The sequence below is a fragment of the Aquarana catesbeiana genome, linkage group LG06, assembly GCF_042186555.1.
Source record: "Aquarana catesbeiana isolate 2022-GZ linkage group LG06, ASM4218655v1, whole genome shotgun sequence".
Taxonomy (NCBI): Eukaryota; Metazoa; Chordata; class Amphibia; order Anura; family Ranidae; genus Aquarana; species Aquarana catesbeiana.
The window spans coordinates 85,272,480-85,286,891 of record NC_133329.1 but is presented as its reverse complement, the minus strand read 5'-3'; the positions used below and the strand labels follow the sequence as shown (position 1 = coordinate 85,286,891).

At 44.3% G+C, this 14,412-nt stretch overlaps 1 protein-coding gene across 4 annotated transcripts in view; it reads left to right on the top strand.

Annotated features, from left to right (window-relative positions):
- The window catches only part of LOC141148700 (syntaxin-binding protein 4-like), a 98,706-nt gene that overhangs the window by 41,308 nt on the left and 42,986 nt on the right, over nucleotides 1-14,412 (top strand). For all 4 annotated transcript variants that reach the window (XM_073636352.1, XM_073636355.1, XM_073636354.1 and 1 more), the window contains exons 3-5: nucleotides 7,455-7,550; nucleotides 9,721-9,790; nucleotides 11,407-11,481. In XM_073636352.1, coding sequence (XP_073492453.1) covers nucleotides 7,455-7,550; nucleotides 9,721-9,790; nucleotides 11,407-11,481 — 241 coding nt within the window. The remainder of the gene's footprint in view (nucleotides 1-7,454; nucleotides 7,551-9,720; nucleotides 9,791-11,406; nucleotides 11,482-14,412) is intronic.

Here is a 14,412-nt window from a genome sequence, read left to right as displayed (position 1 = left end):
GCGGGCGGGGGGGGCTTATCGGAATCCGGGAGCCCCCTATAAGAGGGCCCCCAGATCCCGGCCCCACCCTATGTGAATGAGTATGGGGTACTTGGTACCCCTACCCATTCACCTAGGGAAAAAGTGTCAATAATAAAACACTACACAGGTTTTTAAAATAATTTATTAAACAGCTCTGGGGGGGTCTTCATCCCGCTTCGGGGGTCTTCTTCTGGCTTCGGGGGTCCCTCCGTTTCCTCTTCTCCCGGCGTCCGGTTGGTTCTTCTCCGCTCTCTGACCTCTTCTCCCGGTGTTCCAGTTCTTCGCCCGTCTCCTCCGCTGTCTTCATGCCGCTCTCTTGCCAGCGGAGGTCCGGACTTCTGGGCTTCTTGTCTTCTTGTCTTCTTCCCTCTTCTCTTCTCCAGATGTTGACACGACGGTCTCTCCGGCTGGACTGCTCTCTGAGCGCTCCGATGTGGCTTATATAGGCGGAGACCCCGCCCGCTTATGCCGTCACAGTCCCTGGGCATGCTGGGACTGTGACGGCATAAGGGGGCGTGGTCAACATCACCTGGTGACCACGCCCCCTTATGTCATCACAGTCCCACCATGCCCAGGGACTGTGACGGCATAAGGGGGCGGGGTCTCCGCCTATATAAGTCACATCGGAGTGCTCAGAGAGCAGTCCAGCAGACAATCCGACCGGGGAGACACAGTCGGATTGTCCGCCGGACCAAGTGTGCCGGAAAGTGCACTTGTGTGTACGCGGCATTACAGATTTTCTTCTAAGATTGCCCTGTATTTGGCTCTGTCCATCTTCCCATCAACTCTGACCAGCTTCCCTGTCCCTGCTGAAGAAAAGCATCCCCATAACATAATGCTGCCACCACCATGTTTCATGGTGGGAATGGTGTATTCAGGGTGATGTGAAGTGTTAGTTTTCCACCACACATAGCATTTTGCTTTTAGGCCAATAAGTTTAATTTTGGTCTCATCTGACCAGAGGACCTTCTTCCACATGTTTTTTGTGTCCCCCACATGGCTTCTCATAAACTGCAAATGGGATTTCTTATGACTTTCTTGCAACAATGGATTTCTTCTTGCCACTCTTCCATAAAGACCAGATTTGTGGAGGACACGACTAATAGTTGTCCTGTGGACAGATTCTCCCACCTGAGCTGTGGATCTCTGCAGCTCCTCCAGAGTTACCATGGGCCTCTTGGCTGCTTCTCTGATTAATGCTCTCCTTGCCCAGCCTGTCAGTTTAGGTGGACGGCCATGTCTTGGTAGGTTTGCAGTTGTGTCATACTCTTTACATTTTCAGATGATGGATTGAACAGTGCTTTGTAAATTGTTCAAAGCTTGGGATTTTTTTTTATAACTTAACCCTGCTTTAAACTTCTCCACAGTCTTATCCCGGACCTGTCTGGTGTGTTCCTTGGCCTTCATGATGCTGTTTGTTCACTCAGGTTCTCGAACAAACCTCTGAGGGCTTCACAGAACAGCTGTATTTATACTGAGATTAAATTACACACAGGTGTACTCTATATACTAATTAGGTGACTTCTGAAGGCAATTGGTTCCACCAGACTTTAGTTAGGGGTATCAGAGTAAAGGGGGTCAAATACAAATGCACACCACACTTTTCAGATATTTATTTGTAAAAAAAATAGATTTTTTTTTTATCATTTACCTTCCACTTCACAATTATGTGCCGCTTTGTGTTGGTTTATCACATAAAATCCCAATAAAATACATTTACGTTTTTGGTTGTAAATGTGGAAGATTTCAAGGGGTAGGAATATGTTTTCAAGCCACAGTACATATTTATGATTAGTCCACTTTAAACAAGATGGAAGACCTTTTTTTTAGAGGTGATTTAATTATAAAATCTATAAATACATCCAAGGTCAATGTTAATGTTATATCTCTGTTACTGTACAAAGCACAAGGGGACATAGCGTGCTTACGGAGCGAAAGGAGATTTTTCGTACCGGAAGAGGCTCTTTGTGGTTATAGAGTTTTAATCTGCGCAAAGCCGCACTGAATGATTATGTAATGGCAAAACCAATAATGACATTCAACAGAAAGGAATGGGTGCTTCTCCTAAAACGAATAATAGACATTGTTATCATTATTAATAGGTAATGTTTGAATGTTTAAAGCTGGGAAATTTGGCCGACCCTTAGTACTTTATGTCCTTTACTGGGGCAAGTTTAACCACGGTCACCGGGGGGGGGGGGGGGCTGAGAAGTTGAATTTGATGGCTGAGCTCCTTTTTCGATCCTAAAATCTGTAAAAAGAAGGATTTTAATGATGCATGTGTGCTGATAAAATTATTAGTATTGAGTGAATCCCAAAACTGATATTTCTGATATTGGTAGGTGTTGGGGAGATAATCTCCCTGACAATCTCTTCTATCTCTGTGATGAGTTCCTGGGACTGCACACCTGCGATGCTCATTATAAGGTTCCCACCATCCTGCTTTTTAAATTTAATTTATTTTTTTATTATAAAAAAATGACCTCCTCCTAGCATCAAGGCTGAGGGCTCTTGAGAGGAGAACTGAGGCAGGGTGCTGTAATGTTTTAACCACTTGCCGCCGGCCATATAGCAAAATGACGGCGGCAAAGTGGTTTCGATATCTTGACCGGACGTCATATGATGTCGCCAGGATATGAAGCCACCCCCGGGGGCGCACATCGCGGCGATCGTTGTTGCAGTGTGTCAGTCTGACACACGACAACTCTGATCTAATTAAAGAGTCACTGACAGAGACTTTTTACCACGTGATCAGCCATGTCCAATCACGGCTGATCACAGTGTAAACAGGAAGAGCCGTTGACCGGTTTTTCCTCATTCATGTCTGACAGACGCGAGTAGAGGAGAGCCAATCGGCTCATCCTCTGACAGGGGGGGGGTCTGAGCTGATTGTTTATCAGCGCAGCCCCCCCCCAGGGTGCCCACACTGGACCACCAGAGACGCCACCAGGACCACCAGGGATGTCACCACCAGGTATGCCACCTTAGACCACCAGGGATGCCAATCAGTGCCCACAATGGATGCCAATCAGTTCCCACAATGGGCATCACTGATTGGCAGGCATTATTGTTTGGGACTGATTGGCATCCATCAGTACCATCTATTAGTGTACATCAGTGCCACCTATCAGTGCCCATCCATGCCCATCTGTGCCATCTATCAGTGCCCATCTGTGCCACTTATCAGTGCCCATCTGTGCCACCTATCAGTGCCCATCTGTGCCGCCTATCAGTGCCCATCCGTGCCGCCTATCAGTGCCCATCCGTGCCGCCTTTCAGTGCCCATCAGTGCCACCTATGTGTACCCATCAGTGCTGCATATCAGTGCCACCTATCAGTGCCCATCAGTGCCGCCTATCAGTGCCCCATACATGCCGCATATTAGTGCTCATCATCAGTGACCATCAGTGCCACCTCATTGGTGCCACCTCATCAGTGCCCATCAGTGCCCCCTTATCAGTGCCACCTAATCAGTGCCCGTCAGTACAGCCACATCAGTGCCCATAGGTGAAGGAGAAAACTTACTTATTTACAAAGATTTGTAACAGAAACAAAAAAAAACATTTTTATTTTCGAAATTTTCGGTCTTTTTTTCATTTGTTTAGCAGAAAATAAAAACAGCAGAGGTGATCAAATACCACCAAAAGAAAGCTCTATTAGTGGGAACAAAATGATAAAAACTTAGTTTGAGTACAGTGTTGTATGACCGTGCAATTGTCATTCAAAGTGCGACATCGCTGAAAGCTGAAAATTGGTCTGGGCAGGAAGGTGTATAAGTGCCTGGTATTGAAGTGGGTAAGGAAGCTATGTGCAGCACCTCACTGGCCACTCCTACCAGCCACAAACTGGCTGCATTGCATAAAAAGGCACAGTGACCCAGTGATGACATCACTGGGTGTAATATACAGTAAAGTATGCAATGCAAAGTAAAAAAAAAAATTTTCTATCCCACCAGCGTGTTCATGGGGGAAGGGGACCAGGGAAGGCAAAATATAAGCAGATTAAAGTTTAGATTTAAGATGATTACATTTAGAGACTTTTAAAGTATTATAGATTCTGTGTAAAAAAAAAAAAAAAAAAAAACCTTAAATATAAAACTTGTATACAGACATATTTTAGTGCTTAAAATTACTAACATGAATGAATGGTGAACCCTGACCTTTTGTCGGCTGTGCCCTTCCTCTATGGCGGGCGGGATTCAGGAGTTTGCAGGACCCACAAGGTAAAACGATCGCCCCTCCGCCTAATCGTCCTGGATTTAGTTGTCTGGCAGCACCCAGTATATATAAGAGGATTTGTGATTGTGATTGTTTAGGGACTATGAAACCATTATTTCAATTAAGGCAGTGATGGGAGAATGAAAATGGGATATAGGAATCAGTATGAGAGCATGTATTATGAAACATAACCTAGAAAGAGGAAAGATGAAAATACAATTTAGTGGTTGCATGACCGGGGAGGTCACATAAAGAGATTATCTAGCGGGAGAGAGGAATAGATAACAGCTCCGTGTCCAGCAGTCAGGGAAAGGATGTTGTATCTCTTTGTAGGACACTATAGGTCACTGAGATATAACTTGTTGTGTGCATTATGTACCACACCAATTGTTATTACTGTTTTTTTTTTTAAATAAAATTTATCCCCCAGCAGGTGCTTAAAGTATTACATTCACATTTCCTCTCCTGCGCTGTCCCCCGCAGTAATATCTTTTCACCACTAGATGTCCTCAGTCTTCCAGGGCCACTGACATTCCACACTATTCAGCCTTGAAGACTGAGGACATCCTGTGAGTGCAGGGTGTCATGGACCCGCCCCCTAATGGTGTATCTCCACAGTGCCCTCCACTCACATACAGTAATCAATCACTGAGGACCCACTAAGAGTAGAGGTAAATAGGAAGAGTGTCACATGAACGGCCTTGTTCTTGGTCAATTGCCACCTTATGCATTAAAATGAGTAAATTATATGTGATGTAGCACTGCCACAACAACAATAAAAACAGTGGTGGCTGGTGCTCAATATTTTGGGTAGGCGGCAAAACAACACCCCCCCCCCGCAGGGGATGGACGGGAAGGCGGCGATCCCCAACCCCTCTCCCCCTCCCTCCTGCGGGAGATGGACGGGGAGGCTGGGATCAGAGGCCTCCTCGTTCTGGGGCCGTTGCTTCTCCTTCTGGCCCGAACAGGAAGTGGGTCCTGAGATACCAATTATGGGGCACTATTCCTCCCACTGACACCAATGAAGGGGCACTATTCCTCCTATTGACACCAACGATGGGGCACTATTCCTCCCACTGACACCAACGATGGGGCACTACTCCTTCCACTGACACCAATGATAGGGCACTATTTCTCCTAATGACACCAACAATGGGGCACTATTTCTCCCAATGACACCAACAATGGGGGACAATCTCTCCCAATGACATCAATGATGGGGCACTATTCCTTCCAATGACACCAACGATGGGTCATTATTCCTCCCACTGACACCAATGAAAGGGCACTATTCCTTCCACTGACACCAATGCTGGGGCATAATTCCTTCTACTGACACCAACGATGGGGCACTACTCCTTCCACTGACACCAATGATGGGGCACTATTTCTCTCAATGACACCAACGATGGGGCACTATTTCTCCGAATGACACCGATGGGTCATTATTCCTCCCACTGACACCAATAAAGGGGCACTATTCATCCTACTGACACCAACGATGGGGCATAATTCCTTCTACTGACACCAACAATGGGGCACTATTCCTTCCACTGACACCAACGATGGGGCACTACTACTTCCACTGACACCAACGATGGGGCACTATTTCTCCCAATGACACCAACGATGGGTCATTATTCCTCCCACTGACACCAATGAAGGGGCCCTATTCCTCCTACTGACACCAACAATGGGGCACTACTCCTTCCACTGACACCAACAATGGGGCACTATTTGCCTAATGACACCAATTATAGGGATTATAGGGCATAGTTTACTCCCAGTGGCCGCAGTCCGGCCCCTTTAAAGTCTGAAGGATAGTAAACTGGCCCTTTGTTTAGAAAGTTTGGAGATCCCTGACCTACACAATCACAGTGCAATCTAAAATAAGTACACAATTAAATATTAATCAAAACTCCAGTCTATGAAGAAAGTGCTTCCAGTCCAATGGTGCTAGTGACCTTCCTTGCCAGTAAGGGACCCACTCCATTGTAGCTTATAGTGCTCTTATTATAACATAACACTGCATGCTCCCTCCAGTCTCCCAGAACTCTCACCTACACTTCGTGGAATAAAGGCATATATCAATCCAATCCTCCAGGTACACAACTCCCAGTATCCAGGGCACTTCCACCTCCGTCCACAGGGGTCTCCCTTTGAAAGAAAATCTCCATGGATATTAAGATGCGGTCCCTTTAAATATTCATATGGCCATACTGCATAGCTCTCAGTAAAGCACATATTGAGAAAAGGCTCCCATAGTGTAGTATGATGAATAATATAGCCAATTTATTTAATAAGAATTGCACTCACATTTTGAAAACATTAAAAATGCCATAAACTTGTGTAAAAAAACACAGAGTACCGGACTTCCTCCTACGTCACTTCCGGTCCAAACCTTATGTATTGACATACCTCATTGGATCCAGTCTGTCCAGAAAGTTTGGCCACCTCCTGCTGACTTGGCACCATCCACAGACAGCTTAACTCTTCAAAAAGACACAGAAGTTGAATCCAATGTACTTTACTTTGGCTAATTGCAATAGAAAATATTTTTTTTCCAGTCTTTTGAAGTGTAAAAGGACAATGACTTTTCCTGAGCCCAGTTTCTGTCAATAACTAACACTGTTTTAAGGGAACATTGGGGAAGTAAGGAGGGTCTAGCTAGGACTAAACTAACTAGCTCTAAATAGGAGGACATACTGTAGAAAGATACCAAAAATCATATTGGTAAACAAGTTGTGGTGGCCAGAAACCACCACTAGATGTCAGTATACTACATAAAAAAGATGCAGTTCAATACAATACAGAAGAAATACATGAAAGATAGGCAGAATAGGCCTGAAGGCATCTGGAATAGGTAAGTATAAAAACAAAAAAGCAGAAAAATTACCGGAAAGAGGGCTGTAAGGGTGGGAGGAGCTAAGGGGTCAGGAGAGGTGAGCCTAGAATTAGGGTTTAATGAAAAACTCAACCAAGAAAATTACCATCTATTAAATGTCAGTTTCTAGGTTATAATGTTCAACATACGACTTTGATACAAACCAGTGGCCAGGATCAAGTAGGATGTCACAGCTGCAAATCTGAATATTTGTTTCTGGTCAATGGCTTTGAAAACGTATTGAAGCCAGGGGATTATTATGGCAGCCGGGCATTTTCAGAAGCAGAGGTCAGCAATAACAGCTGACTGTTAACATAAAACTTTCCCCACAGGAATCAAGGTCATTGGAGGATCGCGGGAATTTAGCAGAGAAGAATACGGAGTTTATGTAAAAAGAATTCTCCCTGGAGGTGTGGCCTTTAATGACGGTATGTTCTGCATATAACATAGTCCTAGTGTGTCATTCAATTGTTGAAAAAAACTAGAATGTACACTCTGTCCTGACAGCAGTTATTTTGTAAACAGTTACAGCAGCCATGAAGGGCATCTAAAGATGACTGTGCAGACCAGAAGCCACCAGAGTTAGATCTAGTGCACTTTGTAATCAGCAGTCAGTAACAGGCCTGGTCAGACACACCCCCTTCTTCCTCTTCCATAAAAGTCTTTGTGAGGACACTTGTGCTGAGGGAGGGGTGTGACCATTACTCAGCTCTGTAATTAGAAGTCAGTAACAGACCTGGTCAGACACACCCCTTCTTCCTCTTTCATACAAGCCTTTGTGCTTGTGCTTAGGGATGTGGCCATTACTCAGCTCTGTAATCAGCATTCAGTTAATGACCTGGTCAGATAAGCCCCCTTCTTCCCCTAAGTGTGCCTAGGGGTGTGGCCATTTTTCAGATCTGTAATCAGTACCTGGTCAGAAATGCCCCTTCTTCCTCTTCCATACAGGTTTTTTGTGAGGACATTTGTGCTGAGGGGTGTGGCCATTACTCAGCTCTGGAATCAGCATTCAGTAACAGACCTGGTCAGACATGCACCCTTCTTCCTCTTCCATACAAGTCTTCTGAGGACACTTGTGCTGAGGAGTGTGGCCATTACTCCGCTTTGTAATCAGCATTCAGTAACAGACCTGGTAAGACATGTGCCCTTCTTCCTCTTCCATACAAGTCTTCTGAGGACACTTGTGCTGAGGGATGTGGCCATTACTCCACTTTGTAATCAGCATTCAATAACAGACCTGGTCAGATATGCGCCCTTCTTCCTTTTCCATACAAGTCTTCTGAGGACACTTATGCTGAAGGGTGTGGCCATTACTCAGCTCTGTAATCAGCATTCAGTAACAGACCTGGTCAGACATGCGCCCTTCTTCTTCTTCCATACAAGTCTTCTGAGGACACTTGTGCTGAGAGGTGTGGCCATTACTCCGCTTTGTGATCAGCATTCAGTAACAGACCTGGTAAGACATGCCCCCTTCTTCCTCTTCCATACAAGTCTTCTGAGGACACTTGTGCTGAGGAGTGTGGCCATTACTCAGCTCTGTAATCAGCATTCAATAACAGACCTGGTCAGACACGCCCCCTTCTTCCTCTTCCATACAGGTTTTCGTAAGGACATTTGTGCTGAGGGGTGTGGCCATTACTCAGCTCTGTAATCAGCATTCAATAACAGATCTGGTCAGACATCCGCCCTTCTTCCTCTTCCATACAAGTCTTCTGAGGACACTTGTGCTGTGGGGTGTGGCCATTACTCCGCTTTGTAATCAGCATTCAGTAACAGACCCGGTCAGACATACCCCCTTCTTCCTCTTCCATACAAGTCTTCCGAGGACACTTGTGCTGAGGGGTGTGGCCATTACTCAGCTCTGTAATTAGACTTCAGTAACAGACCTGGTCAAACACGCCCCCTTCTTCCTCTTCCATACAAGTCTTCTGAGGACACTTGTGCTGAGAGGTGTGGCCATTACTCAGCTCTGTAATCAGCATTCAGTAACAGACCTGGTCAGACACGCCCCTGTCTTCATCTTCCATACAAGTCTGTGTGAGTACTCTTGTGTTGAGGGGTGTGCAGTTATTGCTCAGCTCTGTCACCACAAAGCACTGCAGTGTGAGAGCAAAAAAAAGGTATTTTTATGCATTTCCAAGCAAAATCAGTCACAAGCCATAACATGGTAGGTACAAGACTATGAAGACATAAATGGGACATTGAATGTTCCATTCATTCAGTAAAGACTCTAGAAGCACCTGGACATCATTACTGTGTTGCAGAATTATCAGCCAATGAAATGCAACATAAAATGGCAGATATTAAAGGAGCTGACCTGTCCTTCTGGCAGTGCTAGTAGCCTGTCTGCCTTTGCATTGGATTTAATACTGATCGAAAACTATAGAGATGAGGAATCCTGATTTTGTTTCTTTTACTCATTTGCCTGGAACTTTTTGAGTCTGGTCTCTGAGACTCTGGTGCAAGGCACAGCCCGTTAAGTAGCATTTTCAAAGAAACGTAACAGTTGTCAGCTCTTCATGCTTTTCTCATGACAGGTACACTTTAATTTATTCTCCAAGGTTTGCTCTGAAAAATTGTCTTGTGTGTTCTATCTAGGGCGGCTCCAGCCTGGAGATCAGATTCTGGAAGTGAATGGAGAAAGTTTGCTGGGAGTGTCCAATGAGAGGTAAGGGTCAGGTCATGCTGCACAAATTATAGACTTTTTTTGTTGCAGTTTGTAGGTCCTAAAGTTCAGTGAGATATGTGCAAGATATACTTGCCAACATTTCGGTCCCAGTCCCTGAGACATAGGTAACCTTGACCACAGTTAGTCTTGGGCCTGCCTAATGGCCAAGCAGTCCTGCCCAGATCTCGTCCTAGAGTCCCCCACCCAAACTCTGGCTCTAATTATGCAGGGACTGCCCATGTGCAGCCCCTAATTACCATAATGAGTGCCTTGTTGAGCTTTTTTTTACCAGAGACACGTAGCAGAATACATTTCAGCCTAAATCTATAAAGAAATTAGTTTTTTTTGGTCATTTTTTATTGGTTATGTTTTATGCTCTACGCAGTATGTTTTATGTTTTACGCTCAGTACCCGGGACAACGGATGGGCAGGAGGGGCGGCTGCCCTGGGTGCAATGGTTTACTGTAGGGATGGGGGCAGTGATTTTGACAAGGGAGTGACTGCTGGGCATTCAATCCCCTAAGCTTGCACATCAAGAATGGGGAGGAGGGCGAAGTTTGGCATCTTTGCCCTGGGTTCTGGATGACCTCGTCCCGGCACTGACTGTGATCCCAGGACATAGGCCTGGACACAACATCAGCAGGAATGAGGTCCAAGATGCAGGATTAAGGTGCTAAATTTAGAACAATTGGCATCCATTGCAAGTGATAACACTCATACATCATATAGATGAATAGGGTGAATGTCAACAAAACCTAATCACCTCATAAGTTGACAACCCCTGGTGTAAGACAACACTGGGATAAGGCTGGGTCTATGAATTCATCCCCACCATTGGTAGGACTGAACTGGCCTTCAATCCCTCATATCCCTAGTACCCCAAAAAGACATCAGGAGGTGCTGGGACTACCTGAAAAAATAAAAATATTATATGTAAAGAGCTGACTTGCTCTGGAAAGGTTGTTCACATAGAAGGTTCCCCTCCAGGAGGTAACCCAGGAAATTTGTAGCATAAAACATACAATAAGGAGTGCCAGACCAGATCTGACGCGTTATGGGGCTCACAAAACTTCCCTTCATAAGAGCTTCATCAGGGCTTAGTGAACTAGTGAATTTCATTAAGGCTTAGATGGATCAATTTAAATATATAATTAAATAGAACTTTACTTTACTGTCTCAGCTTATACTGACGAATGATGCACAACTCTTCTCCTCATTTACCAGCAAGTAACGATATATCTGATTATTGATTTTAGTCCATCAAAGCCTTGTTAAAGTTCACTGAGATCTGATAAAGGGGGGAAGAAGTGCTGTTGGCCCCAAAACACGTCAACTGTTTTATGTGATCCTATGATGAACCAGTAAAGCAATTTGGACTCCTTCACCATTTGGTTTGGCGCTCCTCTTGTATGTTTTATATATCCTCTGATTCCTCCTGTATTGAATTGTATTGTAACCATACTGTCTGACCTCATGCTGTAAAGAGCTGCGCAAACTGTTGGCGCTATATAAATCCCTATATAATAATAATGATAATAATAATATCCCTAGCATCATCACCATTGCTGATTGTTAATTATACATGTCTTTCACTCATTGGTGTTTCCTATTCACAGAGCTGTAGACATTTTGCGGGCTGCGTCAGCCTCCAGCTACATGAGACTCATCATTGCTCGGGATGATGAGGCAAGGTAATTGTTATGTTTAACTTTCTTTGCTATGTATATCTTTAACCTTAATAGGGATAATACATTATTATTAAGTGTTGAATGAGTCAGTTCAGCTGAACATGGAATGGCAGAGAGTTGGGCCTGTTCACAGTGAACAGATGACCAACACTTTGCTCTGCCTGAATAAACTGACCTGCCCAGTGAAATAAAAGTTTATCCCAGATGATCCCCGCTGTTTGAAATTAATAAACCAATGATCAATTGTGTTTTATAATGAAGGCATAGTGCATGGTGTTATGGCTACACGTGTCATCATCATGATATAGATGCTTTACTGGACCTAAGTAATTTGTAAATGTATCACTCCCAAGCATTTATTACCCCTCACAGAGATCACAGTACACCCCCTGACAATAGGCAAGGTCATTAGGATGGAGCTGAAAGATGTCTTTTTAATTATAAAAGGGGGAGGCTTCCTGAAAAATTATACCATTGCTGTCTATTGTGAAATGTCAGTAATTTATTCATGGAATATTATAAAGTTACCGAAAGGCTCACTTTAACTGCAGACTTGTAATCATCATCAGTGGGTGGGAAGTTATCACTCCAAAATGGAGCTTGGGTAGGCACTGGACACAAAAGTGGACTGGTTCACCTATAATTGGCGTTGCTCAGAAAAGTATCCATCCCGTAAAGAGGGTCCCAGGTTAGGATTTGCCAGATCACTTGTGGTTCAAAAATGCAAGTATTTACTTATAACTGAATGATATTATCACTTTTACATTTATTTATTAATTTAAAGTGAGGGAGCATTTTGTTTGAACATTGGAAGAGAAACATTGTGGTAAAAGAGCTTTTGCAAGAACATTTATGCTGTGTGGACTCCAATGGCACCATAAAGCATGAGACTGGTTATAGAGATATTGAAAGTTTGGTTGGCATCAGAGGAAGAGCGGTAAGGCCATGGGAATCTGGGGTTGGGGTAGCCTGATCTAGTGATGTCCATTTTGGGAATTTAACAATCCACCTCATCCCATGGGGCCTAGAGAGAGAAGGATAGGTGGTTTTCTCTCCAGAACTAGAGAGGCACTAGTAGATTGGTGCTGAGCCCATGGTGAGGTCCCGCCCATGACAAAAAGAAGTATGTTGAGTTGGAGCTGCTGGATTTTCTTGGAGTTTTCCTGTCTTCTTAATGGTGACCTACCCTGTATCTACACCCAAATAACTCACTGACCAATGGCTACAAGCAAGCAGACTTCAGATCTTTCAGTCCTTTTCTTTTATTGTATTGACTCAATTGTCTTAAGGAGAGAGTGTTAAAAGTAGAGGATACAAAAAAAGAAATCAGCCAAAATCCCTCTGCCCAATGGACTTCTCAGTGAATCCTTTAGGCTTAGATGGGCTATTATCTTCCATTGTCTTTTGACCTCTGCTATAGGCCAGCTCTGAAACTCTTCATATGTCTGTCACAGGCTAGTGTAGATTCTGTAGGCCTGGACGGGTGGCCACCTCTCAGTTTTTTGCCTCTGCCACACACTAGTTTAGGAAACCCTTGGTCCAGATGGGCAGCTAGGAAACAATACACCCTTTTGCTACCTCTTTCAGCCAAGGGCATGAGAGGCAAAGACTGGACCTCCCTACACCCTCCCCAGACTGCAGCCAGGGGAAGAAGGACCCTGTTACACACATCCTCACAAAGCAGAGCCTGAGGGGCAAGGACCCTTCTAGAGGGTCTCTAAAAATATTTTTCTAGCTCACATCACTGAAATAAACCCAGTGATTGGTCAACTCAGTGACTGGCCAAGACAGAATAAATATTCATAAGCCAATACGTTGTGTCTTCTCACTCTGTCCACTGGAGAACATGTCCCAGAAGCAGTGTCCCTGGGCTTAGGAGAAACGCAACAATCACAGATAACATAAATAAAGCTCAGGCTGGCTACAACCTAGCTGCAAACATTAAAATTAAAATAGGGTCCCCACAGACGCACTGACAAGCATGAGGCCCTAGAGACTGAGGTCCACACCTGTTGGCAAGTAGATGCTAGGAAAGGGCACCCTAGAAATGACCATGGTGTAATTGTTTCTGAAAAGCTTTCCTCTCTTATATTGCCATCCCCTAACCCCCTAAAACACACAGTTTTGCATAGCAGGAGTCGAGAGACCACAAGAGGATCTACATTACATCTGAATGATTTGGTACACAAATGTTTCAGCTCCGTATTTTCGCTTTAAGCAGGCTTGTGGTTTGGACTAGAGAAGCGCAGTGTCGTCCTTGGGTGTAGAAGAAATGAGAACAGCTGTTTCCCTCCTTAGCGAGGTTATGGTGTCTTGGATTTGTAGAATTTCTAGAAAACTTGAGTCTAATTCTCCCAGAGTCCTCCCGCTTATCTTGTCTGAAGCCGACTTTTGACCCTTATCCTAATTTAGCCTGCCATCTGCGCAAACTGGCATCGCTTGTCAGGAGGGAGTCAGTGACGTCCAGTTAGGCGTGGCCGCTACAAACCAAAGAAAGCTTAAGACATGTTCATGGCTTAGGACACTGTTCTATGTCCTTCGAAACAAGGACATATGCAGAAATTAGGCTATGAAGAGAACCTGCCTTAAAATACTGAGAACTTGACCAATAAACTCCAAACACAAGAAGATCTAAAAAGCATACAGTTATTATCATTCATACCTAACATGGCATATGTAACTGTAATACATCTTCATGCACAATGCCCTGTCCTGTGAGAATGGTAATTATTGTTGCAGCAGAGAACTAGGAATGCACACATGTTCACAATCCTAGTTCTAAGAAATTAGTCATAGACTCCTCAATTTCTGGCTGCACTTCACAAACTGAAACCACTGGCTGCACTGCACAACTACTAAATGTCCCACAGGATCTCTATGCTGAAGGTGACCTGTAATTCTTCCAGAGTTTAAAAGCTATACACAGCCACTAGC